Raw genomic sequence first — 27,847 nt, 5'->3', positions numbered from 1 at the left:
AAGGGTGATAATATCGTTCCAATTCTTTGTCACCTTGCATCTGCTGTCCCCGACCGTTTCTGCCACCTCCAGCATTTCTCGCCTCTGAGCTCCTCCCTTCCGTCTCCCTTCTTCGTGATCCCTGTATAATCTGTACATGTCCTTGGGTTGTGAAGATTCAAGGCTTTTCTCTCGTTCTTTCCACCCTTCGTCCCCTCCTTTGGTGAGTCCCTGTACACCCTACCCTGGCTCCTCAAGACCTGGCATCCCAATGCAACAACAGTAGCTAACAAGGGTCGCTCTTTGCACAGTCTTATATTCCTTCGTGTACGCCGTTTCTGGTGCCTGGTGCCCGCTTGCAAATACTGGCCGTCAACGACTTCGGTCCATCGTTTAGCTCTGTGATTTAAAAACAGACCTCGATCTTTCTGCAAATAGTCGCTCGCCGTTCGAGCACATATCGACTGTCGATCCGCCGATCGGAGATTTCCTGGGATGGCTTCTACGATGTCCGCTAATGCAACCAGCGTACATAACGTGAGTGGGATGCGACTTGGGAGCCATTGGATCAATAATAACGTCGGTGCAGGTACGGGCGAGCCGGGCTTCAAACATGGGTTCATCAGGGATGAACGACCGCAACCGCGGATCTCACAGCAACAATGTCGGCAAGGGCTTCGGCGCTGGGAAGTCTACCTGGAACAACAACATCTGGGGTGACTCGAACCTAGGCGGATTCGGAGATGGTAAGTGATCGTCGGTCGTGGAGGAAGCTTATACTGACGTGCGCTAGATCAACACATTGGCGAGACAGCTTTCGAAGGCAAGTCAGGCTCAGGCTCTCTACTGTCGACATCGGAGTCCGATGGCTGGTCAGGACGCGCCAACCTTCCCTGGAGCACTGTCAACAGTGGCAACTCTACCTTCCAAAACCGTGGCCTGGCCACCTCTCCGATTCAGACGCGTGCCAATGACCGCAGCGCGCCCGTCATGAACGAGGCTGGTGATAGCTCCTACTTTTCTCTTCCTCGCACTACTGGCATCGGCACCTCAGCTGGCACCGCAAGCCAGCGTCCATACCTTAACGCTGCCTCCGAGGGTGTTTCCCCGTCCGGCGATGGCATGACATTTGGTGGATTCGCTGGTCGACGACAGATGAACTCCGGTCTTGGGGGAAGTCCTGTGGGAACGACCTTTCCCGTTAAAGCTGGATTCTCGAACGCGCTTGAAGGCGCGCGCCAGGATGACATGGCCGCCTCCATGGGGATCTCCTCGCTAGGCTCTGGAATCCAGGATTCCATCTCTCCACCCCAAGGCCGCAGCACTCTCTCTCACGTCTCTCACAACTCCGCTTCCTACGCCGCTCAACGGCCAGCTCACTCCGCTCATCCTTCTTTCTACTCGGAAAACCACAGCGTCGATGGCCGCTATGGCGGCTCGATGGATCTCAACTCTGGATTCAATAAGCTTCAGCTCGACGGTAACTACCCCCAGGGTGTACAGCGCCCTGCTTACGTCGCCCACGCCTCCTTCGATGGCACATTTCCTCGTGTGAAGTATCAAAATAACGACGATCCTGCCTACCAAGGACTCGGCTACACCGCTGAAGCCGCACAGGACATGCACATTGCGTATCAAGCTCGGTCTCGAACTGCTGATACTGGCTCCATTTCGCCCTCTGACTACGCTCGCATGGATAGCCCTATTTACGCCGGTGTGGATGGCACTGCCCAGTACCGGAATGCCGGCGGTCGCGTTACTGATAGCCAGGCGGCGGCTTTCGAGCGTCGACTGCGCACCCTCCATGAACAGGAGCTTGCCCAAGCTTCTGCTAATGCTGGCCAGCGCATGCAGTATTCCTCTGCTTATGATTACCAAGGCTACCAGACTGCTCGCCTCAACGCTCTGTCAGGATTCTACCCTGTGGCTCACCTGGGTGGACTGGGCGCAACTGCTCTGGTCTCTCGGAATCAACGCGACCATGACCCCACGCAGGTTGTTCGCAGCCCACTTCTTGAAGAGTTCCGCGCCAACAGCAAGGGGAACAAGCGGTATGAGCTCAAGGACATCTACAACCATGTTGTTGAGTTCAGCGGAGATCAGCACGGATCGCGCTTTATCCAGCAGAAGCTCGAGACTGCGAACAGCGACGAGAAGGAGCAGGTGTTCCGCGAAATTCAGCCCAACTGCCTTCAATTGATGACTGACGTCTTCGGAAACTACGTCGTCCAGAAGTTGTTCGAGCATGGCAACCAGACCCAGAAGAAAATTCTGGCAAACCAGATGCGCGGCCACGTCTTGGCCCTGTCTACTCAGATGTACGGATGCCGCGTTGTGCAAAAGGCTCTCGAGCATATCCTCACCGACCAGCAATCTGCCATGGTCAAGGAGCTGGAGAACCACGTCTTGAAGTGTGTCCGTGACCAGAATGGTAACCATGTTATCCAAAAGGCCATCGAGCGTGTTCCTTCGCAGTACGTTCAGTTCATCATCAACGCTTTCCGCGGACAGGTGAACCGTCTTGCTGCCCACCCATACGGCTGCCGCGTCATCCAGAGAATGCTGGAGCACTGTGAGGAGGTCGACCGCCAGTCCATTCTGGCTGAGCTGCACGCTTGCACATCCAACTTGATTCCTGATCAGTTCGGCAACTATGTCATCCAGCATGTGATTGAGAACGGTGATGAAAAGGACCGCACTCGCATGATTGACATTGTCATGGGTCAGCTCCTCGCTTACTCCAAGCACAAGTTTGCTAGCAACGTTGTTGAAAAGAGTATCGAGTTCGGTGCGCCACATGAGCGTCACCATATCATCTCCACGTTGACATCTCCCAACGACCGTGGGGAGAGCCCTCTGCTTGGTCTCATGCGTGACCAGTATGGAAACTACGTTATCCGTAAGTACCTCCCTCCCTTGGCGCAATCTATACTAACCCCTCTAAAGAAAAGGTCCTCGGTCAACTCAAGGAGGCAGAGCGTGAAGCGCTCATTGACCAGATCAAGCCGCTGCTCAGCCAGCTGAAGAAATTCAGCTACGGCAAGCAGATTGTCGCCATTGAAAAGCTCATCTTCGACCCAAACTCCCCTGCGACCGTGCCTATGTCCCACACTACCTCGACCACCCCCCCAAACTCTCACAAGTCCTCTCCTCAACCCATCAAGCGCTCACTCCCCACGGAACAGCCACGGGCATTTGTGGGCAACGCACCCCCCACCCCTCCCCCCACCGACCCCCAGAGCACTGTCGATAGTACCCTCGAGACCAAGGGCCTCGCTAAAAGCACAGTGACCTCGGTCTCCAGTCCCGAGACGGGCAGCACTGGTGTTACCGTCTCGGTCGATGTCACCAGTGCCCACTAATTCGTTGCACACATTATCACTTGCTCGCCCAACATAATATTTCTAATCCGGATCTGATCGGAGCCGAGTCAACATTCTTGTTCTTTATCTAATATGGAGCGTATACATACAGGGGAATCCGGCGCGGATATATCTCACCAACGTCTTATGTGATTCTCCCCTTACCAACATGGCTTGTCGGCGCAACAATAGGGCCGGGATTTGTTTTTATTTCTTGTTTCTTGTCGATCTCGGACCTGTCGATTCCTATGTCTTATTTTCAACCTCTTATTTCTTTCCATGTCCTTTCTTGAAATGTTCATTTACTCTTACGACGGTGTTTCACCACCCATCTTGTCAATGCCTTCGCTGTCTATGATACTGGTCCAAGGATCAGATCTGATCAAATCTATGAAATGGCGTCTTGTGTTTCTCGTCTGGTCCTATTTCCTGTTTGTCTCATTTATCTATTGTTTATTGTTATGGGTCAAGGTCTGGGTTCATGGTCATGGTTTGAAGGCACAGGGGACTTATCAGGAATTTCAATCAGAAACATTCGCCGGATCGACTCGGTTGATCCCGGTACGATTTCCTTCATCGACGTATGAGAAAAGATTCTATCTACTTGCATGACCTTCATGGCACACAAACAAACAGCACAGCTTAGCTCGGCTTCTTTTTACACTTAACCCATCCCAAGGTCCAGTCGGACGGTCCATGTTATGTGACTTCTTCATCTGAACATCCACGCCGACTAGAAATGTGATCTCGGACCTGCCGGTACATCCCGATCTCTGCTCAACCTGTCCATCCTTAGACCTGTTCTGTTTGAGCCTGCCTCGTTTCTGTCAAGACTAGGCTATACAAGCTCACAATCTAGAGTTCCCCAGAATGGAAAGTGTTGCTTGACATGCTTGTTGCTACCCCTACCATCTTGATATTCTCTTCCTTACCCCTGTCCTTGTCTTGCTCACATTCTAATAATGTCCCCCCGTTTCCTTTCTTGCTGTGTCTGTATTTCCAATGCATTATGACTTGATTTTATTTTTCGCTAGGTCTTGTGACCACGCCCAGATAGATGAAAGTAGTAATAATGAAAGAGAGCTTTAAAAGATTGTTACATTGTCCGTAATTCCTTTTATCATATCTGCTTAACTTGCTTCGTATATGGTTGACACATTCAGCATAGTATAGCCTTATCATCACGTGACCGATAAAACCAATGGCGCATTTTGATCTCCAAGCATCCCTCAGCCAAGTTACCCTCCAGCGGAAAACTCCCTCCGTATATCTTCCGCGCACCACCCATAGCGCGTTACATCGTCGCCGACTGAATACATCTGCGTGGCCAGCAATCAACGCAACAACTACCTACACAACACCTAACCACCTCACCACCAAACCACCACCAAACCACCACCAAACCACAACCACAACCAACCAACCACCCAAAATGTCCTCAAATGTCGGCCTAACAACCCCAAGGGGAAGTGGCACATCAGGCTACGTCCAAAAAACTCCGCCTTCATCAAACCCCGCAACACAGGCTATGGCGCCCCCTACCCACCAGTCAGCGGCGCAAACGGCAGCAGCCCCATGGATCGCCCCTTCAAGCAACGTCTACCAGACAAGCAGATCCTGGAACATGATCGGAAGCGCGCGATTGAGGTGCGCGTCATGGAGGAGAGGGATCGACTTGAGGAAATTAATGAGAGGATTGAGGAGAAGCTGGCCAAGAACAAAAACAGCAAGTCGAAGACAAGCTCTAAAAAGGACAAGGAGGAGGGTGATAAAGAGGAGGGCGAAGACGCAGACGATGATGAAGAGAAGGTTCTTACAGAAGAAGAAATTGATGCGCGGTGCGAGATTCTTCGGGTCCGGTTACTTAAGGAGCTGGAAGGTGAGCTTGAGGGCGGGGGTGGGAGTGGCGTGTTTAAGAAGCCTGCTGCTGGGGGCAGGGATAAGAGGCATCTTAAGTCTTACCAGGTTCATGAGCTTGCTGAGGCGAAGATTGAGGAGAGCGAGCGGTTGAGGAGGGCGCTGGGTATTCGGGAGGATCGGGAGACTGGGGAGCTTTCTAGTTCTAGGAATTCGAGGGATAATCGGGAGAGGAGGAGGGAGAGGGATTAGATTCCTGTCTGATTGCTTGATTTGGGGCGTGGGTATGGATGGATATTCATTTGCATTCTTGTTCTTGTTCTTGGGTTGTATGGTGTCTTTGGTGTTAGATTGATAGGCTTGGAATGAGTCAATTGCATTCATATTTCTTCCTCTTGCATTCTTATCATGCTATGTCCATGCTGTGAGTAACTTTATGACCAAATGAACAACTGGATATCGTAATCTCATCTCATCTATAATATACACCAAATGCAAAACCAAATAAAAAGACCCATCAAGCAACAAACTTCTCAATAACCCACCCAGCCTTGGGGTCCTTCTTCTGAACAACCTTCTTAGCAGGCATAGGCCAACCGGTACTCCCAGCATCGCCAACAAGCGCGGGAACAACCCAACAAGACCTCCTAGGCGGGACGCCATCCAACGCATCGGCCTTCCCAATCGGCTTCCCATACTCAATAAGCGGCGTATCATGCGCAATAGCAGCAAGCTGAAGTCCACTGGGGACAACAAGTGGGAACATACGGATCTTCGGCAGGGCATCAGTCACCAACGCCGCAGACGACTGCTGCAGATGCGAGTAGATGATATACTGGGGCATTTCCCTCGGCGATAGTTTAGCCAGTAGGGAAGACGGATGCACGTAAACAGCACGCTCCGCTAATTCCTGATGTCCGCTCCCATCGCGCGAGCGGAAGAGGGTAAGATACGGCACGTCGATGGCACGACGGGAGGCGCGCTGATTCTCCGGCGGGACGGGGGCCAGATCAGCGCGGATAGCGACCTGATCGATGAAACCAGCTGTGACAATTTGCTTGAGCGCTTTGATTTGTTTGGCGGATGGTTCTGGGAGGCGGGGTTGGTAATCGGGGACTTGGCCTGGGTTATTGGAGCGCACGATGTCAGTTAGTTGGCGGCGGAGCTGGGTTGCTTCTTTGAAGGCCTTTGCGCGGAGGAACATCTTGTCGCTGAAGGCTTCGCCGTCCGAGGCGTAGGCGTAGGCGCAGATTGCGCTTAGGGCTTTTAGGGCGTCGGATGTGTCGTCGTGTTTGCTGAAGAGGCGGTGGGCGCGGGCGTGGGCTTTGTTGCGTTGTTCGCGTTCTGTGTCTTCGAGGCGGTCTGCATTTGTGTAGATTTGTTTCTCTTCGACGTCTGAATCCGAGTCTGAGTCGTCGTTGGTCTTTTTGGGGGCTGGGGGGTTCGGGTCCAGTTGGTTTTCTGGGACGAAAAGGTCGCCCACTGCAAGGGCTGCTACTAGGGCTATCACGTAGGGCATGCAGCCGTGCTGGTGACCGATGTGGAGCATCTTGCTGAACCGTGGGGAGAGCGGGTATGTTGAGAGACGGCGGCCGATTGGGGTGACTTGGCCGTCGGCTGAGAGCGCGCCGAGGTTCTTCAGGAGCTTTTCGGCCTTTGCGAGACCCTGGCGGCTTGGGGGTGTTGGGAAGGGGAAGTTGATGACGTTGTGCAGTCCCATGCTCTTCATCTGGAGGACGACGCCTTCGATGGGTGTGCGCAGGATCTCGGGGTCGGTGTATTCGGCAAACTCGCCTTCGTATACTGCGGATGAGTACATTCTGTAGCAGTGACCCGGGCCTGTTCGACCGGCACGACCGGCTCGCTGATTTGCGCTGGCCTTGCTGATCCAGCCGATTTGGAAGCTCTGGACACCTGTGAACAGATCGAATTGCTTCTCCTTGGCTCGACCGCAGTCGAAGACGTACTTGATGCCGGGGATGGTCAAAGAGGTTTCAGCAACGTTGGTTGCGAGGATGATGAGACGAGAGTTCTCTGGTGGCGGCTCGAAGACCTTCATCTGTTCCTTTGTGGGGAGTTGCGAGTAGAGAGGCAAAACGTGGACGCGTGTTGATGAGTCCATAGCCTCTTCGCCGAGATCGAAACCGTCGTCTTCCTCTTCGTCATCCAGGCCTGTAATCTCCATGTCGCTGTCATAATCGTCAACACCGGCATTGTCCATCTCTGTCTCACCCAGCTCCAGATCCTCGGCTTCCAGAGGTGCTTCGTTGGCCGAGAGCTGCACCTTTGCGTTCGTAGTATCTCCCCGCTGTGTTGGCTTGAAAGCCTGCTTCAATCGCTTGGAAAGCTGGCGAATTTCATTTTGTCCAGTCAAGAACACAAGCATTCCACCGGGAGGTAGCTTGCGGTGTCCACGGGATACCTTGCGGAACGCATCCTCAACGTAATCGCGCTGAGTGCGGCGAGAGAAATGCACAGAGACAGGGTACTGCCGACCCTCGGCCTGAACCAAGGGAGGTGCACCATGGCGGAACAAACTCGCGTTTTCAGTGAAATCGGAGATTCGCAGAGTGGCCGACATGATGACGACCTTCAAGGGCTTCACGGACGGATCCTCCTCGCTCAACGACTTGCGCAGATCAACGATACGACTGACCATTCCGATCAGAATATCGGTGTTGACGCTTCGCTCGTGAGCCTCATCAATGAGGATGATAGAGTATTTACGGAGGGCAAAGTCATCCGCAATCTCTCGCAGCAGGATACCATCAGTCATGAATTTGATAGCGGTTTTCTTGGAAGCAGTGCTCTCAAATCGAATTTGATATGAGACTTTGTCGGCGTGTTGACCCAATTCTTGGGACACACGGTTTGCCATACTTACGGCCGCAACTCGTCGCGGCTGCGTGACACCAATAAGACCGGGGTTCGGGCTGTCTGGGCTGCCGAAACCTGATTCGAACAGGAACTGGGGAAGCTGAGTTGTCTTTCCGCTACCAGTAGCACCCCAGATGACCACGGTGGAGTTGTTGTGGATAGCTTCCATGATCTTCTGCTCCTCGCCGACGACAGGCAGACCGAGACGGGCGGCTTGGATCTCCTCCGAGCGGTCCACCGGGACACTGTATGCCTTGCGGTTGGGATCGCCATGGGTAACCTGGAGCTCTCGGGGAAGAGGCTCTTCCTCGCTGACCTTCTGCGGCAATTTGGATGGGTCGAATACCTGTTCTTGCTGGGAGACGGCCTCGCCGTCATTCGGTTTGAAACCCACTGCTTCGTTGATTTGTTGTACCGCCCAAGATTTGAAGGCTGACTGGCGCGGTTGGATCTTTGCAGACTCGTCGTCCATATCTTCGTCCTCGTCTTCGTCTCCTTCATCTTCAGAGTCATCTTCATCCTCCGAAGAGCCCTCGGAGGAAGTACCCAGTTCATCTTCAGAACCCTCCTCAAAATCACTTTCGGATCCAGCCTCGTCCTTGTCGCTCATATCTTCCTCCTCGTCGTCCTCGCCCTCTTCCTCATCTGAATCGAAGCCCTCCCATGCAACCTCTCGTGCAGGTTTAGGTGCGGGCTTCTTCTTCGGCGCGCGCTTGCGCTTCTTGAGAACCGGGAATCCATCAGGCCCGAGCTCCAGAGGCCGCTTCAATCCACTACCAACAGCTACATCAGGTTGTGCCTTTGATTCCACCTGCGGGTCTGTCGCGGGGTCGGACACCTTGAGATGGACATCCGAGTCGTCGGTCTCATCTCCGGAGAGGTCGGCGGGAGCATCGCGTTTCGCTGCTTGACCAAGCTTCGGTAGGAGTGACTGGTCTTCCTGTCTCTTGCGCTTGCCCAAATCTTTAGAACTCTGCAGTGAAGAGGTATCGACCGAGGATTTGGCGAGTTTCTTCAACAATTCGATGTTCTCTTCCTTTCGAAGTTTGTTTTCCTGCGGAATGTTAGAGCCATTCTTCCAATGCGAGCGGCTCACATACAATATACTTGTCTAGACGCTTTTGTTTCTTTGCGGAGACGTTGGTATGCTGTTCCCGTAGTTCCTCCTGCAGCTTCTGTCGTCGTGCCTCTTTCTCGTCCTTGGAGACCGGCTCGAGCTGCGCGGCATTGGTATCGGCCTGCTCATTAGCCTGGGCTTGCCGGTGTTTCTGCTTTCGCAGACGTGGCGTAAACTTGGGCGGCATACTGAAATACCACAGCCACAGCCGAAAAAGTCAAATAGCTAGAAACCGAGAGCTGCGAGCTAATTGTTCTTCGTTGCTGGAAAAAAATCGAGGCGGTGTAATACTGCCGAGTTGGCTGTGGGGAAGTGCCTGACCGCTCTTGAAGCAGAGAGACACAGTTGTCGAACAACATACCTTCTATCACCTTTTGACTTTGCATATAGAAATAAAGGACCGTTCATCATTATGGCTGCACCATTTGATGTCAATGCCTTGCAGGAATCCCTTGTCCTCCCTTTCCCGGCGGCCACAAAACAGGTTGCGGGGTTGGTAAACGGGGTCCAAACAGATGTCATCACAATGAGCTTCAGCGATAAGATCATGGTCACGATCTCACAAGCAGGTCGACTAGCACATTGGGTATGTAGAAATGGATTGAATTGTGAGCTATGCTAATTTCTTACAGCTGCACGTACCAATGGAGAACCTCAACCCCGGCACTGAGGGTATGCACACCATGCCCGAGGGAGAGGATAACCTCTTGCCTTTCAAAAATTTGACCTCAACCACTCTACTGGGTGGCCACTCTCCTGGACAAGATACAACTGGCCAGCTCCTCGCTCGTCAAATTGCAACAGCCATTGCTACGAAAACGCCCAGTGAAAGTCGGCTGTTGGTTGTCGGCCTGGGACTTGGCCAAGCAACCGCTGATCGAGATGCATTCTTCGCGATTGTCGATCTTGTGCTACAATGCATCTAATTCGGTCGTTGAACGAAGGAAAAGCCACAACATACAGACCTGAAATCAAATGCCCACTTCTGCATGGTGAAATGAGCAAGGGATTTGTTCTCGGCGATGAACAACTTCAAAAATTTGCATCCATTGTCACCGGACATGCGAGGTCAATGATACAGCGGTGCAGGATATGCTAAATATCTAGTTTTACCGGATACAATGACCATGGAACGACAAGAACCGCTTGGAGCTACCCGATGGCTCCAGGCTGACAATCTACCACCTGCAGACATCAGCAAAAGAATGTCGATCAGAGACCGCGTGGGTGGATATGTTCAGTTGGTCTTTGCCGTCTGAAGAAAGTGTCCCGTAGTCTCCCAGCTAAGCCTCTCGAATGGCCCACTCTCCATCTCAATGGCACATGCACAAAGCTCGTATCGATGAGTTTTTCCAGAACAATTGAGGTTTCTGCCGGTCAGAGTGAAGAACATTCCGTTTATAACGAGGGTGACATATTTAGTAGACATAGTTGGATGTATGTATTTAGCTCCGGAATCAACGAAAATATCGCAGTACATAAGACCTTCAATTAGAATATAACCGATCAACTGAGCCAGAAGCTATAAATACATATGCTTTGATATCGCGGGATGGCCCACCACGTGACCACATGTCGACAAACAGGGGTTTCACGGCGACAGCGAGAGCAACATAGTAAAATGTGAAAGGCGTATAGAATTTTCACATATATCACCTCGATATCGATTTAACAACTTCGCAAGTGCAGCTCATATGTCTTTTGCTGCACCTTTGCTGATACCGTCGTGAGAGCCTCCTACATAAACCTTCCATCATTGTTCATTGTCTCATCGGTCTTTCATCGTCTCCAATCTTATTGATCGGCACACAATATCGTGCAAAAATGCATGAAACAGATGATTACGAGATGAGGGCCGCTATCGAGGCTTCTCGAAGGGACATGGAGCTCTCTCGTCAGCATGGCAATTCATCCAAAGCATCCCATCCCACCTTTGTGGATTTGACCGCCGACTCTGATCACGACTCGGATATCCAAGAGGTTTTCCCTAAGTCAAAGTCTGTGGTCAGCTCTGAGGCGGAAGACGATCATGGTGATGAGGAGCTACAACGAGCTCTGGCGATGTCCTTGGAGATTGACAACACCGACGGCAAGGACAAGGTTCCCGAAGACAAGAAACCTGACATGACTTCCATTGCTACCCAAGCTAGCTCTGTTCCAGTGGGACTGTCTGGACTTGACCGAAAGCAGATGGAACAAGAACGTCTCGCTCGTCTTGCTAAGCGCAAGGCCGTCGACGATGCAGCTTCCCCAGAAATCCAACCCCATCGAAAGATTACCAAAGTCGCGCCTCCTTCAACGGAGTCTCCTTCGGTTCGTCAGCCGGTTATTTCTCAGCAGCATCTTGTGTCAAGTCCCATCCCTCGAGCGGATGCTGTTCCCAAACAACGCACATATGTCTGCCCCCAGACTGCGGCAAATGCACCGGGTCTTGATATCCAGCCAACTGCCCGCCCCATGATCCAGTGGCCGCTCGGCGCCGTCAAGAAAACGGCACTAGATGGCTTTCCTCGCCAGGGAAATGATATCACCATCGAAGAAGTCATCCAACGAAGCGAGCTAGAGCTCGCTATCTTCAGCTCGTTTTTGTGGGATATGGAGTGGCTGTTCACGAAGCTTGACATCCAGAAGACTAGATTTATGCTTGTGATGCAGGCGAATGATCAATCTCTGGTAAGAAAATTCTTCCTCGGGGCTGATACAGACTAACAATATTGAAGCGAGACCAATACATCTCGGAGACTGCTGATATTAAGAACGTTCGTCTGTGTTTCCCACCCATGGATTCGCAGGTATTTTGCATGCACTCGAAGCTCATGCTGTTCTTCCATACCACATACCTGCGGATTGCAGTTCCCACTGCAAATCTTACTTCCTTCGACTGGGGCAGGGAAAATTTGATGGAAAATGTTCGTTATAGATGCCCTCCACCTCTTTGTGATTCTAACAACATGGCAGACCGTATTTCTTATTGATCTACCCAAGATTGGCATCTCCACCCAGAAATCCCGAACTCCATTTTACGAAGAGCTGGTGTACTTCCTTGAGGCCACTACTCTTCACCGCAACGTGATCAAAAAACTGGAAGAATATGACTTCAGTGAAACTGTACGATATGCGTTTATTCATACAATGTAAGTATTTTCCATCTCCAAACCTTGGGCGAAACCTTCAGCTTAAAATGAAAGCGGCGGAGTTAACACCGGAGAATCGTGGCGGCGAACGGGATACTGCGGCCTAGGTCGCGCCCTGAAAACTCTCGGACTAAATTCACCCTCACCGATTAACATTGACTACGTCGTTAGTGATCTTCCTTCACCCTTTGCGTTACTGAATTACTCATGTGGATAACCAGACATCGTCTATGGGAAGCCTAAATACTGGCTTCCTACGATCGATCTACCTCGCCTGTAAAGGTATGTTCCCCTTTCCATCAGGACAATTGGCACGCATTATCTAACGGATTATCTCTAGGTGAGGACGGTGTACTGGACTACACTCTCCGTACGAAACCCACCAAATCGGGGGCCGAAGCTCACAAAAAACTCGTGAATGAAATCAACAAAGAGTGCCTGGACCGTTTCCGCATCTATTTCCCATCCGACCAAACTGTGAAAGCGTCACACCAAAACCCCGATAATACTGCGGGCACGATCTGCTTTAATCCAAAGTGGTGGATGAAGGAGGATTTCCCTCGGCGTGCACTGAGAGATTGCGAGAGCTTGCGGGGATCTTTGATGCATAACAAGGTGAGTTACAACCTGACCTCAGGCCTCCTTGCGCTAATATATATTGATACATAGCTTGCCTATGTCCACCGTTCCAAGCCAATCCCCCTGCCAGACCACAATGAATGCCGGGGATGGGCTTACGTGGGAAGTGCCAACTTGTCGGAGAGTGCTTGGTGCGTATATTCTTACATCAGTGATATACTCGCCTACTTGAACTGTACTAATACAAACCAGGGGCCGTCTTACCAAGGAACCCAAAACCAATCAGTACAAGATGAACTGCCGCAACTGGGAATGTGGCGTGATCGTCCCGGTCATCAACAAGAGCACTGATCCAAATGACAATCAGAAAGCGGAGAAGGGTAAAGGGAAGGACAAAGCGCCTGAGGTATCGTTCGAGAATGACGATGCACCTGCTCCTCTCCCCGTGGAGCTATTCCAGGACACCATCCCCGTTCCCATGAAGATTCCTGCCGCGGAGCTCAATCAAAACCGGAAACCCTTCATCTATGGTGCTTAACTTCACTACGTTCGCTTGCTTCCTATCGGAAGTACGTGTCCATTTGCTCTACATTGCAGGTTTCCACGTGGCTACTGCAATTCTTGTTGATACCAGAGGCTCCACTGGTCTTTGGTTTCTTGTGAAGTCTTTTGCAATATGGTTGCGAAGGCCTGAAATCCTTGAAAGAACAGAAATGAGTTGGGATGTGTTGGAGCTCGGGGTAATGCATGAGCGAGTACTAATTGACAGACATCGAATTGCAAATGAAAAAAGAGGGAACAGTCAGTACCATCTAAGAAGCATTCAACCTGTCTATCTGTGTAGTACATTCCTTTGTGCTCTTCTCTAACGACGCCGTATACAATATCTCGAGACTTGGGATTCAATGACGACTTCATTCGGCTAGTCTGTAGAGACCGACTTAGTCTTCTAGATGGCATGCACACTAAAATCACCCTTGTATCTTTTCGTGATATAATGCTGGCCCCATAAAAACGGCCGACTTGTAGATTAAACAATATCATAAGGTGATATAAAGATGGAGCGTAAAGTTGTGTACGGGCTTGTGCTGTGACGATGTATAAAGACATTGACCGAGAGAAGGTGGTGGTAGGCAGCGGTACCTAGAGTAAGTGACCTGATACTGAGACGTGAAGCTCCCCAATGTTGATGAATCCTTTTCTTCAACCACTCACCTACACAGTCCATCTCACCCCCAACACCATCCCGTCTTGACACCATCCGGTCATGACGGACCGAAACGCATATCCAAAGTACAAGCGGCACCAAAGATGCCTTGTCTACTGTATGATCTATGCCCCTGCCAAGATCACCAAGAAATTCCCCCTGAAGCCTCAGTTGTGGGAAACACCACAGGGGTGGTCTCTCTGGTTACGCTGAAATCACTCGCGGGGCTCTTCTCGAAACATATCAACCCCATCCCCACCACCATATTTAGTTTATTCCAATCTATCATCGAGTCTAGGAAATAGACACATCAGCTCTTTCTGGAAATCACCGATTCAAATCCTGACCCGGTCTACCATCTGGTGAGTTACTTTGTGTTGTGATTCAACAAAACACACTAATAATGTCCATAGGAGGGAGGCGTTCTGTCGGAATTCGTCAAGTATCGTGGTCTTTGTGATGATTTGAAAGCTATCAAGGCCATATTGTCGAGACACATGAGGTTGATTACTAGTTGCGGTGCTACCTAATGCCAAAAGTCCACTTTTATCATTTTCGATGCACACTTCTGTTTTGTCGTAGCAGCTTGATGTGGTCAGCACCCATAAAATAGTGACGTATTGCGTGAAGCAGCAGCGGTAGCTGTCATGGCATCGTCATTCGCTCACAAGCTTACAATTCATATATTCCAATCAGCGAAAATTGAATGCAACCTTGGTATATCAGACACCCCTGCGCTTATCTCCTATCACGACGGTAGCTCAGTGTCATCAGTCATATAGGATAGCATTTGTGACAAGACTACAGAGATGCAGAAGGGGGAGGGGAAGGGGGAGGGAAAAAGAGAGAGAGACAGAGAGAGAGACAGAGAGAGAGACAGAGAGAGAGACAGAGAGAGAGACAGAGAGAGAGCGTGGGTTTATATGCGTGGGTGGTACCTATCTAAACCCCGAGACTAGGCGTGGTCTCACATCTATACATTCTGTCTACCTTAGGTAGACGGCGAGGATCGTTATAATCAAGAAGAAGGTACTTAGCAGTACTATACCTCTACTGACTACACAGGAATTTGATAATATATCGAGCATCCACGCCTAGCGGCGAATGCTACTAAACGGAGGTATGTGAAAAGATCGTTGAACCCTGTTGTTCCAATTGAAAGTCACGCAATCTAGGGCGAGAAGGGTTGTGTCGTGGATAAATCGTATGTAGCTCCATACCACGTACGTGGAAGCGCGACGTACTGTGGACGGGTTCGGAGGCTCACATATGAATTGTTGATGATCAATAAATATCTCATCTCTTCTCTATGACTGTTGTCAAAATCGATGTAATTCACTCAGAAGTGATAGAATTGTGCAGATTTTGAAACTTGTACATGCTTGATGCGAATATATATTTCGCTAGTTTGCCAAAAGTCTTATTGCTCGGATAATACTACACGTACATCGGTCACGGTTCTCCTGTGATCACAAGCACAACTAATTGACAGAATCTACTTAGCTTATATGCAGCTAATGTTTGCCTGGGGGAATCTTCGAAGGACACATCGACAGATGCGTTATGGGACTGGACGTAGCCGACCCGATCTCATTGTTATCTCCGCGTTGGCCGCGACAAGGGTGATCTTCTCGTGCACGCGGTAAGATCTCTTTAGGTTATTTGGAGAATGCTCTTGTGCTCGTGGGAGGTTCATATTCAACCAAAGTACGGCAGTCTGTTATGGTAATCAGCTCATAAGTCATTCTGTCGCCCAATTTTATACATAAAGACCTCGAAATGGGTGTACTGTTTGACATTTTGATTTTGCCTTGCTTTGACCTCTCTTTTTCGCCTCCTTCCTCCTTCTTTTTTCTTACCTCCCAATAAAGTAAATTATAGGTCTTTTCAATAAACATTATGTTCTTCAAGCCAGAGTTGAAACTGTAAGAGGCAAGGTGAGTGATATAGGGGGAAATTGAGTTTCGAGCTGACGGCACTAACACGCTGCTGTATCAAAGACTTCAGGTGTGCTAAGCTTCTCTCGTTTTGTACAATCTCATGCCATAATATAAATAGAGCTATTTTTCAATGCATGGGCAAACTTGAGGCTCATTATTTGCTCCTATAGTAGGAACATAGTTGAATTGACGTTGTAGAGATCATCATTAACTAATCTTTTTGAGCGACTAAAAAGTCCGTCATACAAACATACCCACTCATCTTTAAGAGATTATTTCAGCTTCTAACGATCTGACTTGTCCCGATACATTACCCTTTCAGATTTCTCTTTACCGAATCAATATGGTTCTTTTGCGCCCGACTATCAGTAGCGGCAATCCTAGCACGAACGGTGTCACTCCGGAGCCAATCTGTCTCCTGTGTGGGGTGTTAATTACAGCCGCCGACGATGAATCCAGCAAGGATATATTAAGCAGGAAAAGAAAATGGATAGCTCGTTGGAATTTGAAAACCAAGCAGCACATGCTTGTGACATCTCATGAGATAGAGGAGGCATCCTTCGCTGATTGTCCGCGGCTGTGGTCCATGTTTTGCCGAGCTAGTGAGTACTTGTTCCACTACTGGGAATCAACTTTACCAAGACAGACTAATAAGAACAGTAATCAAGGAATCGGATAGGAAATTCCGCCTGACGGGGATAAATATGCTGAGCTCAAACCACGGCCCTTACTATACGCCAACTGATCCAGCGACGGCAAGAATCGGCGGTCTGAGATATGCCGGATATGACGATACTCAGTTCACTCAATTCTATGCCGCAAGCATTACAAGACAACCCAGACAATATAAAGGGAGCGTGGTCGGATACATTGTTCACGCGCATTGCTGGGCACTCTTCGGTCAAATTGAAGGACTGAAATTGAATAAAACAGCCCTTGCCCAGGTCGTTCAGACTTGCCGCAAATTCTGGCACAGAAACGAATTATGGGGGGCCTATGGAAATTTACTGTTCTCTAAGATCGGACCAAACGAGCCTTATTTTAATGCAGAGTACGGCTGTGACTTCTTTCTGAGCCCGCTCGTTGTTGGTGCAGTTCAAGAAGCAATCATTCGAGCCAAGGAAGAAAATTTGCGTTTTGCAAGCACTAAAGCCATTGTTCCGCTTTGTCGTTTTAGCGGCCTTCCACTAGAAATTGCTATCTTGATCGCCGAATTGATCTGCCCAGTGCAGTATACGCCGAATGATGTGAACGACATGAGGGAAATGCTACTAGCGTTTCGTTGGAAGTTACCAGATTGGTTTTGGCGGAAGCGATGGAGCAAACATCTCTTCATTGAGCTAGGAGTGAAAGGTGGGACAGCTCCAGTGGACTGGCTATTGTGGCTTAATTTACTTGGTCTTGTTTCAGATCCAGACTGGTTTCGTTACAGTGGTCTACCAAACCGCGAGCGAGTGGTGGGCATCATACTAGCTCTTGAGAACATCTACGTGCAATAGGCGAGGAATTCTGGAATTGCAATTAAATGGCTAGAAAATTTATTCACCGAGTAGCTTCAACAAATTCAGCTGTACATATCAATTTCCTAGAGCCCGATGAGATACCAAACTAGGATGTCTTTTTGATGCTACCAAAGCGTAATAGCGTGCGTGGCCTTGGGGTCAGCGAACTGGAATCTACTCGCGAGTCCATTGCAGAAAGACTAGAAACTCGCCGGATTTGGCTTGGTCTTTTGTTGCGGGGATTTGAATGCCTAATCAATTCTCACCATAATGAATCGCCATAGGCTCATAGAATGTTGTTCGGCGTAGGGTCAACAGAGTAGGAAATAACCTTAGCAGACTATTCAGAAGTCCCCATAGAGCCATTCTCAATTAGAGGCGGTTTCACTTAAGTCGTCTCTAGCTCCGTGGTGGAATCAATGTTGAGGAGTCTAAAATGTATGTTTTAACACCATTGGACAGACCGTTTTTTAGACCGTTTTTTAGACCGCCTATCGCAAACCGAAGAGTAAGTCTATATCATCTTACTTTGTAAACGTTTTTGCTTCAGTAAGTGCTTTTTATAGAAGACAAGATTCAACCTAATCCATAACAGTTAAGTGTTTCATTGGGAAACCAGTCTAGGGGTGTTGAAAAATCGAACTTTTAACCAGTAGAATCTGAGTAATCAAAGGTGTCCAAACTATTGCTGCGTCACTGTATTTGTTCAGTTAAGGCGGGTGAACCCTAACAGCTATCCTGGGCCGACCAGCAAAGTCAGATGAGCCACGGCTGGCACCTCGTGCGTTTCTATAAGGCAATTAAGCCTTCCAAGAACTGAGGATGATTCCAGTAGCCAAGGATGCAAAAACGAGGGCAAGCCATCCGAAGGTTCGCTCGGGCTGCCAAACATGCAAGTAAGCTTATTCGCTGCAGCCAATAGATTCCGCCCCTTCAACGGCAACTAATATATTACTTTCCAGAATTCGTCATAAAAAGTGCGATGAAACTCACCCCCTCATGTCTGATGTGCACCAATACGGGACGAGTTTGCGAATACATAGAGACTCCCGACCGGCGCAAACGCGCCATGCGAGAAATACAGATGATATAAACTTACTCTTCGGTTTACGATAGGCGGTCTAAAAAACGGTCTGTCCAATGGTGTTAAAATATTTGCTATGTCACTGTAGAAGAATAGCTTTCGTACGAAGCTGTAATTATCTAAGGCGGTATATAGAGGCGGTACTGGGAAAACTGAGGGCCCGCCGGCGAGGAGCGTGCCCTGGGACGCGGATTGCGATTGATACTGCCCAGGATAGGGTTGTACACAAGGCCTGGGCTAAGACCGGACGTCCTTGCCGAGATGGTGTACCCGGCTGTGGTGGCGGTCGGTCGTCGTGCTGTCGCTGCGCGACTACGAGTGGGTTGGCGTGACTGGAAACCGTTGACTGCGCCGCTTCGTTGCAGGCTACGGCCGAGCTTGGCAAAAGCCCTGATGGTCTTGCGGAAGATGCCAGCGGTGTCTACCGTCCAGGATGGCGGGAAACGTTTCTGTCCCGGCAGTTTAGGAGTGTCGTATCCATTGACTGCAAACTCGATACGCTGTTGCAGTAGCGTGCTGAATGACGCCGCCTGGCTGAGTGGGTGTGCTTAGGGTGAGAGGTTTGTATGGGGGAAATTAGTTTTGAGCTGATGGCCTTATTAGACTGCCGTAGACCCTACCTACGCTCAATAAGCTCGATTATGTCTCATGCAGTAATTGTATTTCCAATGCGTTAATCGGTAAAATGCATCAATTCCTGGGCACTGCTAATGCCCCAGAATCAGCGGTTATGGATCCGAGGTACTTCTATTTAGTATGCAGCCCCCACACCCTGTAGTCGTACGTACTAGGCTTAGTATTAAAAGGTGACATGACTACAGGGGCTTAAAACTATATAGGCTGTATAGATAGATCAGTGAGACTTGTTTGTAGTCCCACACCAAACGACTCACTACCGTTAATTGTTTTGTGAAGATATATCACTTTAGAAGGTCAACTGGACGTGTCACAAAAAGCGACTGGCCATTACTCAAACACATACTCTTACAGCTCGCTCATGAATCTTAATCCGTATATTTGCGGTTCTATCGAGACCTGGCTAGTTTAGGCAGGGCAAATAGTAATGCAAACACAGCACCTGAGGCCAGACCGTTTCGACCCATCTGATATCCTCTTTGTAACTTCTGGGCCCGCTCGAATCATTGAAATCACGCAGATTCATCTTCATAATGTTCAATCTGCTGTACCTTTGCCTTAGCTTCTTCTTCGTGTACATCTGCACCCGGGGGCAAAGTAGCCCATCTATCGGCCAATCGAACTGTCTCAGGGATAGATAAGTCTTTCTGAAACAGGTCCTCTATTCTCTCCAAACTGAGGCCCATTGTTTCAGGGTAGAAGAAATAGACCGATCCAATATATATAAGCCCGATATTCGCGTCTCTTTTTGTATAGTTTTGAATTTAGCTTGGAGCTTAAACATACAGTAAATCGACGCGATAGCTTAACAAAGAGCGTTGCCACTTTCGTCTGTGGCGGATGGTACCGCCTGGGCGAGTGATCACAGCGACCAAGAAGCGTGCACATCTCTCATCATGAGTATCATACTGAGAGCGTACGGAGTATTGGATGCGTGCTTTGATTCTCTCCCTTGCTTATCATAGCGTGATTTTATCGATTTCAACCTGTCAGCACTTATATCAATTTCAAGCTAATATCATTTTCAGTGAAATCTGTCAGGATGAAAATGATAGCTTGATTACCACTTACCAGCAGAGGTAAGAAGTTGTGCACCTTTTTAACCTAGCGGTAAAATATCGCATATTTTGTTCCCACAAAATCTAAGAGCTATATTGTCATGGTATCGGAAATTACGTTTTTGAGAACCGGAGATATATATCTTAATTGCTAAGTCATAGAAATTGTCGAAACTCCCTGAATAGGTTAAATATCACTGTTATCTCTTTTCAAGACAAATTTAGTTCAAACTCCCCATTTCCCTTCCTCAAATTGGACTCCATCACTGACAAACTTTCAAAATATTCACCCCATCTTCGAAAACGTTCGCGACGGATCTCAGCTATGAAAGATATATTGAGAGAAGCCCCATTGGGTCAGGTCATCCGATTCGTCACTTGCAATAGGGTTCTTCCATATCCCGAGGAGTTGCTTGGTTTCGAATTACCAGCGACATTAAATGCTGTTCTCAACTTGCCAGAAAATGGACAGGAAGCTGCTACTACTACGGCAACCACCAATGAACGAAGACGGTCACTGAACGGAGCGAGACGCGATAGTGCAATTGGGCTTCCGGGAACCTTTGAACCCGGCGAGGATTTAGACCAGCAAGATCTGCGCGATCATAATCCAGAAGACATGTATTATCTCAGCCGGACGAAGAGTCGTCTAGAAACTGCCCCCTTCTCTGAAGAGCGCTTGGAAATAGAAGCGGATCTTGCCCTTCAACGGACGCAGACAAAACCAATCATCCCACGAAAGTCGTCAGATGGCAGCATCCTTATGGATTGGTATACCACTGATGATGCAGCAAATCATCCAAACTGGTCCAACGGAAAGCGCTTTGTGGTGTCGTTCATCATTTGCTTATACACCTTCGTCGTATACACTGGCTCCGCGATCTACACCTCGAGCGAGGAGGGCGTTATGGGAAAGTTCAATGTTGGGCCAACAGCCGCATCACTCTCACTTGCCCTCTACGTTCTAGCTTACGGTATTGAGCCTCTTCTCTGGGCTCCTCTCTCGGAGGTTCCAGTCATCGGGCGATCTCCAGTATACGCTGTAACAATGGCGTTATTTACCATCTTATCCCTTCCTACTGCACTTGTTGAAAACTTCGCTGGCCTTCTGGTTCTACGGTTTCTCCAAGGATTCTTCGGAAGACCTTGCCTGGCAAACGGGGCGGCCACGATGCAAGATACTGTATGTACTCTATCCTCTATTCACAATTTGCGCTGTGAGTATATCTTCTCAGTATGTAAAGAAACTCGGCTTAAGCACGACTAGTACTGCTTGGGTCTCGGCAGCTTACTGTGGACCAGCCATTGGGCCCCTACTCCCTGGATTTGCGGTCACCGCCAAGGGATAACGCTGGTCATTATGGGAGATCCTGTGGGCAGCTGGACCTATCTTCATCGTGATGTTCATGTTACTCCTGAAACTTCTACCCCCAATATCCTGCTCCGTCGCGCCCTTCGACTCCGACAATTAACGGGCAACAAGCGACTCCTGGCACAGTCTGAAATCGACCAAAAGAACCTCCGGCCTTCAGCTATCCTGATGAATGCCATCGCTAAGCCGATGGAGATTACCATAAAGGATCCAGCAATCGCATTCGTGGACCTGTATACGGCTCTAGTTTACAGCATTTACTATAGGTTCTTCGAGGTGTTCCCGCTAGTTTATCCTGTCTACTATGGGTTCTCGCTCGGCATGATTGGTGTCGTCTTCACCTGCGTGCTCGTTGCCTGCCTAATCGGCGTTACTATCTATTGTCTCTACCTTACTTACATACTCATCCCAGATATCATGGCGCACGGTCTGCGCGCGCAAGAGTCCCGCCTGGTGCCTGCTCTCTACGCCTGCTTCGGCCCTACCATTGGGCTCTTTCTATTCGGCTGACCGCTCGCGCCAGCATCCACTGGATCGTGCCAACCATCAGCATCACTTTTTATGCTGCCAGCGTCTTCGTTATTATGCAGTGTGTCTTCGTATATGTCCCTCTTTCGTACCCTCAATACGCTGCGTCCTTGTTTGCTGCGAATGGCTTTTTGCGGAGCGCCCTGGCTTGCGGGAGTATCTTGTTCGCGAGACCACTCTTCATCAACCTTGGTGTTGCGAAGGGTGTTAGTGTCTTGGGTGGCTTAAGTGTGATTGGTGTCTTGGTTATGTTTGGTCTCTGGATTTACGGCGCGAAGTTGAGAGCGAGATCGAAGTTCGCGATTTCGTAACTTAGACACAGTCTGTCCCATAATGCGATGGCCTTGGCCACGATGTGTTACGACGTTATTGCAAACGTCTCCAGGACAACATGTTGGATGCTGACCGAAAATAATTGCAGAATGAACTTTATTTTGCCATACTTCAGAAGATCGCTCAGGTCAAAAGCAGCGAATGGAAGTGTATCATGTATATCCAAAGACCTAAGACCGTCGGATAAGAATCAAGGTTCTGACCAGTTAACAAAAGATGTACTATAGATATTTGTATAGCACTTACAATATGTATCAGGCACTTGATCATTAGCAGTTTTAGTTGATATGCTCAACTATAACGCTTTATTAAACATTCGGCATGATCTCGGGGCTGTGCACCCATATGACGCCATACCCACGATGCACAACTAAAGCATGCGAACGTATTTTCGACCTCAAGTGATATACAGAGTGGAAGCCTTTTACTTGGAAACAAAATTGTCGACTGCGCCTCCACCTAATTCAAGAATAGGGCGGCGATGCCAGTTGCTCTGTCTAAAATTGCTAAAGGGGAAGTAGGTCAAACCACGGTTACGGCAAATCACCCGCGTTCTGCTTTTTCCTCTTCCGTTGGCTTTCCCGTGTTGCTTATTGCATGGTGGTTTGGCTCCATTTGACACTGCTGCCTACTCCCTGCAGCAAATATGTCCCCTGAGGTGCTTAGCGCCAAGTATACATGTTGCTGATGTTTATATCTCAACACGAAAACGAATGCTAATGCGAATGCGAACATTGCCTTTCGACTTATGATTGGTCAGCTTTCGGAAGAGCGTGTTCCCTACTGATACAGTCAAACTTTGATGAGACTATAGGCACCATACGGCGTAGTATGCACAAGAGGTGTTAAGATTGAAGCACCATTTTGCATATAAAAACAGTGCAGTGTCCCCCTCTCCATTAACTTGTATTTTGTATGAAGTATTTCATACTACCAACCAACTACGCTATCTTTCACAATATCTTTGTCCTCAGCATCATGCCCTATATTCACCGAACAGTATCACCGAAATCAAATAATGTGTCAGTAGACAACAACACGAAATATAGATTGCAGGTGACGGCAGGGCCAGAATATGATTCAGCATGTCATTCCATTGTCCCCGTCAACCAGCAGGAAACTGTGACTTTTGAGAACGATCTGGCTTTTGTAAGCCTTTGTGTGAGGGTCAAGAATTACAGAGGTAAGTGACTAATATATTTGGACTTTTACTCCTACGATGGAGTACGCTAAGATATTCATAACTAATTTTCCATTGCCCATCGATTCCATAGGTTATCCCGAAGGCTCTCCTAACACACACGCCTATTTTTCCTATCCTCTTCACAAAAGCCAAGAATACTCTGTCACCTTTTCCTTCCAACCGAAGAAGGCCATTTCAGGCGATAGCCTCGTTTTCGGCAATGATTTCGACAATCCAATCCGAGACCGCTTGCCTCCCGGGTTCAGCACTGCTCTACGTATCGTTAGATGGATGATTGACCCAGGTCTTTACGGTAACGCATATACAGATAAGCCATATCTATATGGTCCTGCGCTTTCTAGTTTGAATTGCCTACGAATATGTGGAAGACCAGGTGCGTTTGGAACCATAGATCATTGGAAGAGCGGAAATAGGAATCTTACAGCAAATTTACTAAAACTTACCAACTAGGATCGAAAAATTGGCGAGAGGAGCTACACACTGAAGTTATCGAGGAAGGTGGTGAGGCCGAAGGAGAAGTGTCCAGACGGGAAATGAATATCCCAGATCAGGCACATGAGAGGCAAAAGCATTTCCTCCAAAAGGAAAACCGCCAAACTTTCTGCTTTGAACCTGGCGTCGTTTATAAAGCAGACTTTGGAAATGGGTATATCGACTTTCAAAGTACGTCTTTTCCATCTGGGCATCTCAAATCTTTGCATGCTTTAACGAATATGGTCAGATTTCTCTTTGAAACTCCCAGGTTTCTCCATACCAGTCATACAATACGTTAACGACAAAAACCACAACCTGCGATATGTGTTGAAGGATAGGCACAGCGGAGAAGTTATCTTCGCACTTGTTTTCAAACTAATCTTTGAGGGGTGAGGTGAGACGTCGATGTGAAATAAACACAAGTAATTCCTTGAATAATTCCATTAAAATCAATGTTACCCGCACGAGAGCATTAACTGATAAGTAGACTACAACAACTATGTGCCTATACCCATCGTAGAGATCAAAAAGCGGCAAAGGGTAAGCAGCTCAGTGAGTCTGACTCTGAGCGCCGGCATAAAAGCGGCGGCAGCTAAGATAGGAAAGCCCCACCCGGCAGAGGGAATTAAGTACGTATAGCTACCTAAATCACCGTACTTACGATTAAGTGCCAAGGGCGTACTAATAATTAGCCGAGTATATTGCTTGGCTTTAGTACGGCTAAACGGGAAAGAAGCCCCTATTCTCCACATATATGGTCGTATGTATTTGTTTACTTATTGGAAAAAAACTTGTATAGGCTGTATAGATCAGTGAGAATTCGCTCGTGTAACACACCTCCTCGCTATTTACCGGTGTGTGGCTTACACAATGTGTAGCCACCCGCCAAGCTAAATTTCAGGAGCGAAGCACGGATATTTAGTGATGACCTTGATTGATCAGGGAGGGGCAGAGTTGCTTGGTTGAGGCGTATGTTGTTCAGTGAACGGATCATTCTGTCACCAGTCATAATCGAAGAATTTTGCTCCGAAGTTGACCCTAGTGACTCTGGTTTGATGACTGATGTGTAGTCTCCGCGATCTCCCTCTAGAACACCGAAGTCCGAACTTTAAGCAATTTAAAGAAATGGGTCTCTTACTATCGTCATGCCCAAATGCATATTTAATAATGTACGAAGTCAGCGCATGACGGCCAGGAATCGCCGCACTTGCGCACAGGGATGTAAGATTGCCAACAGTGGCATTTATATACCCCACAGCGTAGCCCTTGTTCATTGCACCATTCCACCCCGGACCGCTTCTCTGTGGGCATCATCTTGGGAGCTTAGGAGATCTAGCTGACACTGCCAGCTTCCTGAATCGGCAAGATGGGCATCGGAATGGATGCGAGGTGTGAATTTGCAAAAGCAATCTTCTCCTTCATAAGCATCTGGTGAAACCGGGATGGACTCGGCACAAAGGGCCTCTGGGATTCTAGGCTTCTGTGGGACGTAACTGCCGCCTCAAGTATAGAGAAAAGCTAAGGAGATTTGGAAGCAAAAGGTATCGATCATGACGGCTTTAGAGTCTCTAAAAATCCTGCCCCAGACGAACAGTGCAAAAAGGAAAGGCGAGGAAATGAAATAGAACAGAGGAAGAAAACATGGAGTAAATGCAGCTACGTCATTATCCCAAGCCATTTCCCTCCTGGACGAAATCCTGTATCCTGTGTGGATGAGTGATACGCTTTCTGGTTCTATGCACACTCCCACATGGCCGTGCATATCTCACACTTTCAATTCCACCGTCGTGGCGAAAATTTCAAGATTGGGTTCAATTAAGCAAATCTGAGCGAGTACATCATGATGCGGGTTCAAGTGGTTAGACTGGCGCTGTACACATTCTATTCCCCGTCGCTAGTTTTACCGGGTTTTCCCCACCATGACTTGGGTCTTATATAACCCACAAAACGCACGTGCGGGTCGTTGGTTGATTCAAAAACATAATAATATAATAGCCAAGGCTATAATTTGTCTTCTAAGGTTACGAAAATTTCGTTCTAACGTGTGGTAGAGTGGGTGTTCACCGCGAAGCGAAATATATAGTTTCTTCGGATACGGTCTTTTAAGTCGAGAAAGAAAGATTTCGGTTCTTGATGATCTAAATGAAAATGCAGCAGCTGTAGTATGAATGCAAGAACAGGCCGACAATAAATACACATTTGGGCTATATTGGTCTAAGTACGTCGGGGCAGAGTCTCATAATCAAGCCGAAGCCTCCTTCTTCCGCTCTTCCAATGCCTGACGCACCTTGGGAAGCACGAAGCGGCCATAATCAATAGCATCATTCAGATTATCATAACCACGGACCGAGATCAGATCCGCGCCCAAATCAACATAGTCAAGAAGCGAATCGGTGATAGTCTGCGGCGAACCCACCAGAGCAGTAGACGCACCCCGCGCATTCGTCGCGGTAACAGTAGGATACCAAAGTGCCCGATCCTGGACCTCCCCACGAGCCGCAATATCAAGCAGACGCTGCGAGCCTACATTCTGAGGTGGCGGCGCATTAGCAGGGACCTTGCCCTGACCATTCGCGCGGTGCGTAGTCAACGCATCCAGCGTGCGATGAGCCTTTGCCCAAGCAAGCTCATCCGTCTCGGCGAGGATAGGACGGAACGTCACCCAGATACGAGGTCTGTCGGAGTCCGCACGACCGGCCTTGGCAGCCTCCGCATAAATGCGATCAATCTGCTCCTTAGTCTCCTTCAACGGCTCGCCCCACAACCCGAAGATATCACCCAGTGAGCCTCCGATGCGATACGCCTCGTCTGAGGAGCCGCCGACTGAAACTTCGATCTTGGCGGTCGGTCGGACTCTGTTGCTGAATTGCTTGAATTGATAGTACTGGCCTTCCCAATCGAAGGGCTCGTCGGAGTCCCAGGCGCGCCGCAAAATCCGGATATACTCTTCTAGCCTTCCGTAGCGCTGGTCTTTCGTTAGGAAGTCTCCTTCTTTGGCTTGCTCTGCGTCGCTTCCGCCGGCGATGAAGTGGACGACGACGCGACCGGATCCTAGTTGGGAGAGGGTTGCTAGGGCCTTGGCTGCCACTGTGGGGTACAGGGTGTTTGGGCGGAGGGCGATGATGATCTTGATGTTTTTGGTCGCCGATAGAATGGTTGCGCCGATGGTGAAGGGATCATATGAGGACGAGTCATATGGCACCAGGGTATAGTTATATCCGTAGTCATCTAGAGTGCGGGCATAGCGAATGAGGTATTCGGGATCAATGGATGCGTTGGGGATGGGGTTGAGTTCGGTTGAGGCGTTCGGGAAGGTCACGCTGATAAACTCGGGCATTTTGGGCTTTCTTTAACTTGTCTGATGCCTCTCATTCCCTTGGGGTGGCCGTCTTTTATGTCTTCTTGAGTGATGGTCTGACGCATGACGCGAGATATCGATGGATTGCGTCTTAGCACGTAAGAATATCCTCCGAGCCTGGATTACCAATCCAAGTAATTACTATATAGATACCTAGATATCTCGGAATTTATGGAAGTTGGCCTTTGATTGTCGGAGAAAATAGCAGAGCACTGACGCGATGCCGTTGAGGACATCGAGGCGTTA

General features: G+C 48.9%; 9 protein-coding genes across 9 annotated transcripts; 7 read left to right on the top strand and 2 right to left on the bottom strand.

Annotated features, from left to right (window-relative positions):
- Nucleotides 1–474: 474 nt before the first annotated feature.
- N7446_013775 (mRNA-binding protein PUF3) lies at nucleotides 475–3,341 on the top strand (the record flags this gene model as incomplete). Its single annotated transcript, XM_058522515.1, has 4 exons — nucleotides 475–516; nucleotides 569–725; nucleotides 773–2,878; nucleotides 2,926–3,341. The coding sequence occupies 4 exons, from the start codon at nucleotides 475–477 to the stop codon at nucleotides 3,339–3,341; spliced, it is 2,721 nt and encodes a 906-aa protein (XP_058365992.1).
- Nucleotides 3,342–4,916: 1,575 nt separating this feature from the next.
- Nucleotides 4,917–5,450, top strand: cwc21 (U2-type spliceosomal complex subunit CWC21; the record flags this gene model as incomplete). The annotated part of the gene is made up of 1 exon (XM_058522514.1): nucleotides 4,917–5,450. One exon carries the CDS (start codon nucleotides 4,917–4,919, stop codon nucleotides 5,448–5,450), a length of 534 nt encoding a protein of 177 aa, XP_058365991.1.
- A 265-nt stretch (nucleotides 5,451–5,715) lies between these two features.
- On the bottom strand, nucleotides 5,716–9,438 carry N7446_013773 (ATP-dependent RNA helicase ECM16; the record flags this gene model as incomplete). The annotated part of the gene is made up of 2 exons (XM_058522513.1): nucleotides 9,176–9,438; nucleotides 5,716–9,129 (listed from the first exon to the last, which is right to left on the bottom strand). Exons 1-2 carry the CDS (start codon nucleotides 9,377–9,379, stop codon nucleotides 5,716–5,718), a joined length of 3,618 nt encoding a protein of 1,205 aa, XP_058365990.1. The 5' UTR covers nucleotides 9,380–9,438.
- Nucleotides 9,439–9,604: 166 nt separating this feature from the next.
- Nucleotides 9,605–10,118, top strand: N7446_013772 (uncharacterized protein; the record flags this gene model as incomplete). Its single annotated transcript, XM_058522512.1, has 2 exons — nucleotides 9,605–9,778; nucleotides 9,825–10,118. The coding sequence occupies 2 exons, from the start codon at nucleotides 9,605–9,607 to the stop codon at nucleotides 10,116–10,118; spliced, it is 468 nt and encodes a 155-aa protein (XP_058365989.1).
- An 898-nt stretch (nucleotides 10,119–11,016) lies between these two features.
- N7446_013771 (uncharacterized protein) lies at nucleotides 11,017–13,443 on the top strand (the record flags this gene model as incomplete). The annotated part of the gene is made up of 8 exons (XM_058522511.1): nucleotides 11,017–11,865; nucleotides 11,913–12,101; nucleotides 12,151–12,326; nucleotides 12,381–12,492; nucleotides 12,548–12,608; nucleotides 12,667–12,941; nucleotides 12,996–13,096; nucleotides 13,158–13,443. The coding sequence occupies 8 exons, from the start codon at nucleotides 11,017–11,019 to the stop codon at nucleotides 13,441–13,443; spliced, it is 2,049 nt and encodes a 682-aa protein (XP_058365988.1).
- Nucleotides 13,444–16,395: 2,952 nt separating this feature from the next.
- N7446_013770 (uncharacterized protein) lies at nucleotides 16,396–17,551 on the top strand (the record flags this gene model as incomplete). The annotated part of the gene is made up of 2 exons (XM_058522510.1): nucleotides 16,396–16,654; nucleotides 16,695–17,551. 2 exons carry the CDS (start codon nucleotides 16,396–16,398, stop codon nucleotides 17,549–17,551), a joined length of 1,116 nt encoding a protein of 371 aa, XP_058365987.1.
- A 3,106-nt stretch (nucleotides 17,552–20,657) lies between these two features.
- On the top strand, nucleotides 20,658–22,543 carry N7446_013769 (multidrug transporter; the record flags this gene model as incomplete). The annotated part of the gene is made up of 3 exons (XM_058522509.1): nucleotides 20,658–21,515; nucleotides 21,600–22,147; nucleotides 22,228–22,543. The coding sequence occupies 3 exons, from the start codon at nucleotides 20,658–20,660 to the stop codon at nucleotides 22,541–22,543; spliced, it is 1,722 nt and encodes a 573-aa protein (XP_058365986.1).
- Nucleotides 22,544–23,543: 1,000 nt separating this feature from the next.
- N7446_013768 (DUF1769 domain-containing protein) lies at nucleotides 23,544–24,636 on the top strand (the record flags this gene model as incomplete). Its single annotated transcript, XM_058522508.1, has 4 exons — nucleotides 23,544–23,748; nucleotides 23,840–24,142; nucleotides 24,220–24,432; nucleotides 24,491–24,636. 4 exons carry the CDS (start codon nucleotides 23,544–23,546, stop codon nucleotides 24,634–24,636), a joined length of 867 nt encoding a protein of 288 aa, XP_058365985.1.
- A 1,849-nt stretch (nucleotides 24,637–26,485) lies between these two features.
- Nucleotides 26,486–27,580, bottom strand: N7446_013767 (LLM class flavin-dependent oxidoreductase; the record flags this gene model as incomplete). The annotated part of the gene is made up of 1 exon (XM_058522507.1): nucleotides 26,486–27,580. One exon carries the CDS (start codon nucleotides 27,578–27,580, stop codon nucleotides 26,486–26,488), a length of 1,095 nt encoding a protein of 364 aa, XP_058365984.1.
- Nucleotides 27,581–27,847: the final 267 nt, after the last annotated feature.

Source organism: Penicillium canescens, assembly GCF_028828765.1.
Source record: "Penicillium canescens strain IBT 15451 chromosome Unknown utg000011l_segment0_segment0, whole genome shotgun sequence".
Lineage (NCBI taxonomy): Eukaryota > Fungi > Ascomycota > Eurotiomycetes > Eurotiales > Aspergillaceae > Penicillium > Penicillium canescens.
Note: the sequence above shows the minus strand (reverse complement) of the source record. Positions and strands in the feature narration are given on the sequence as shown.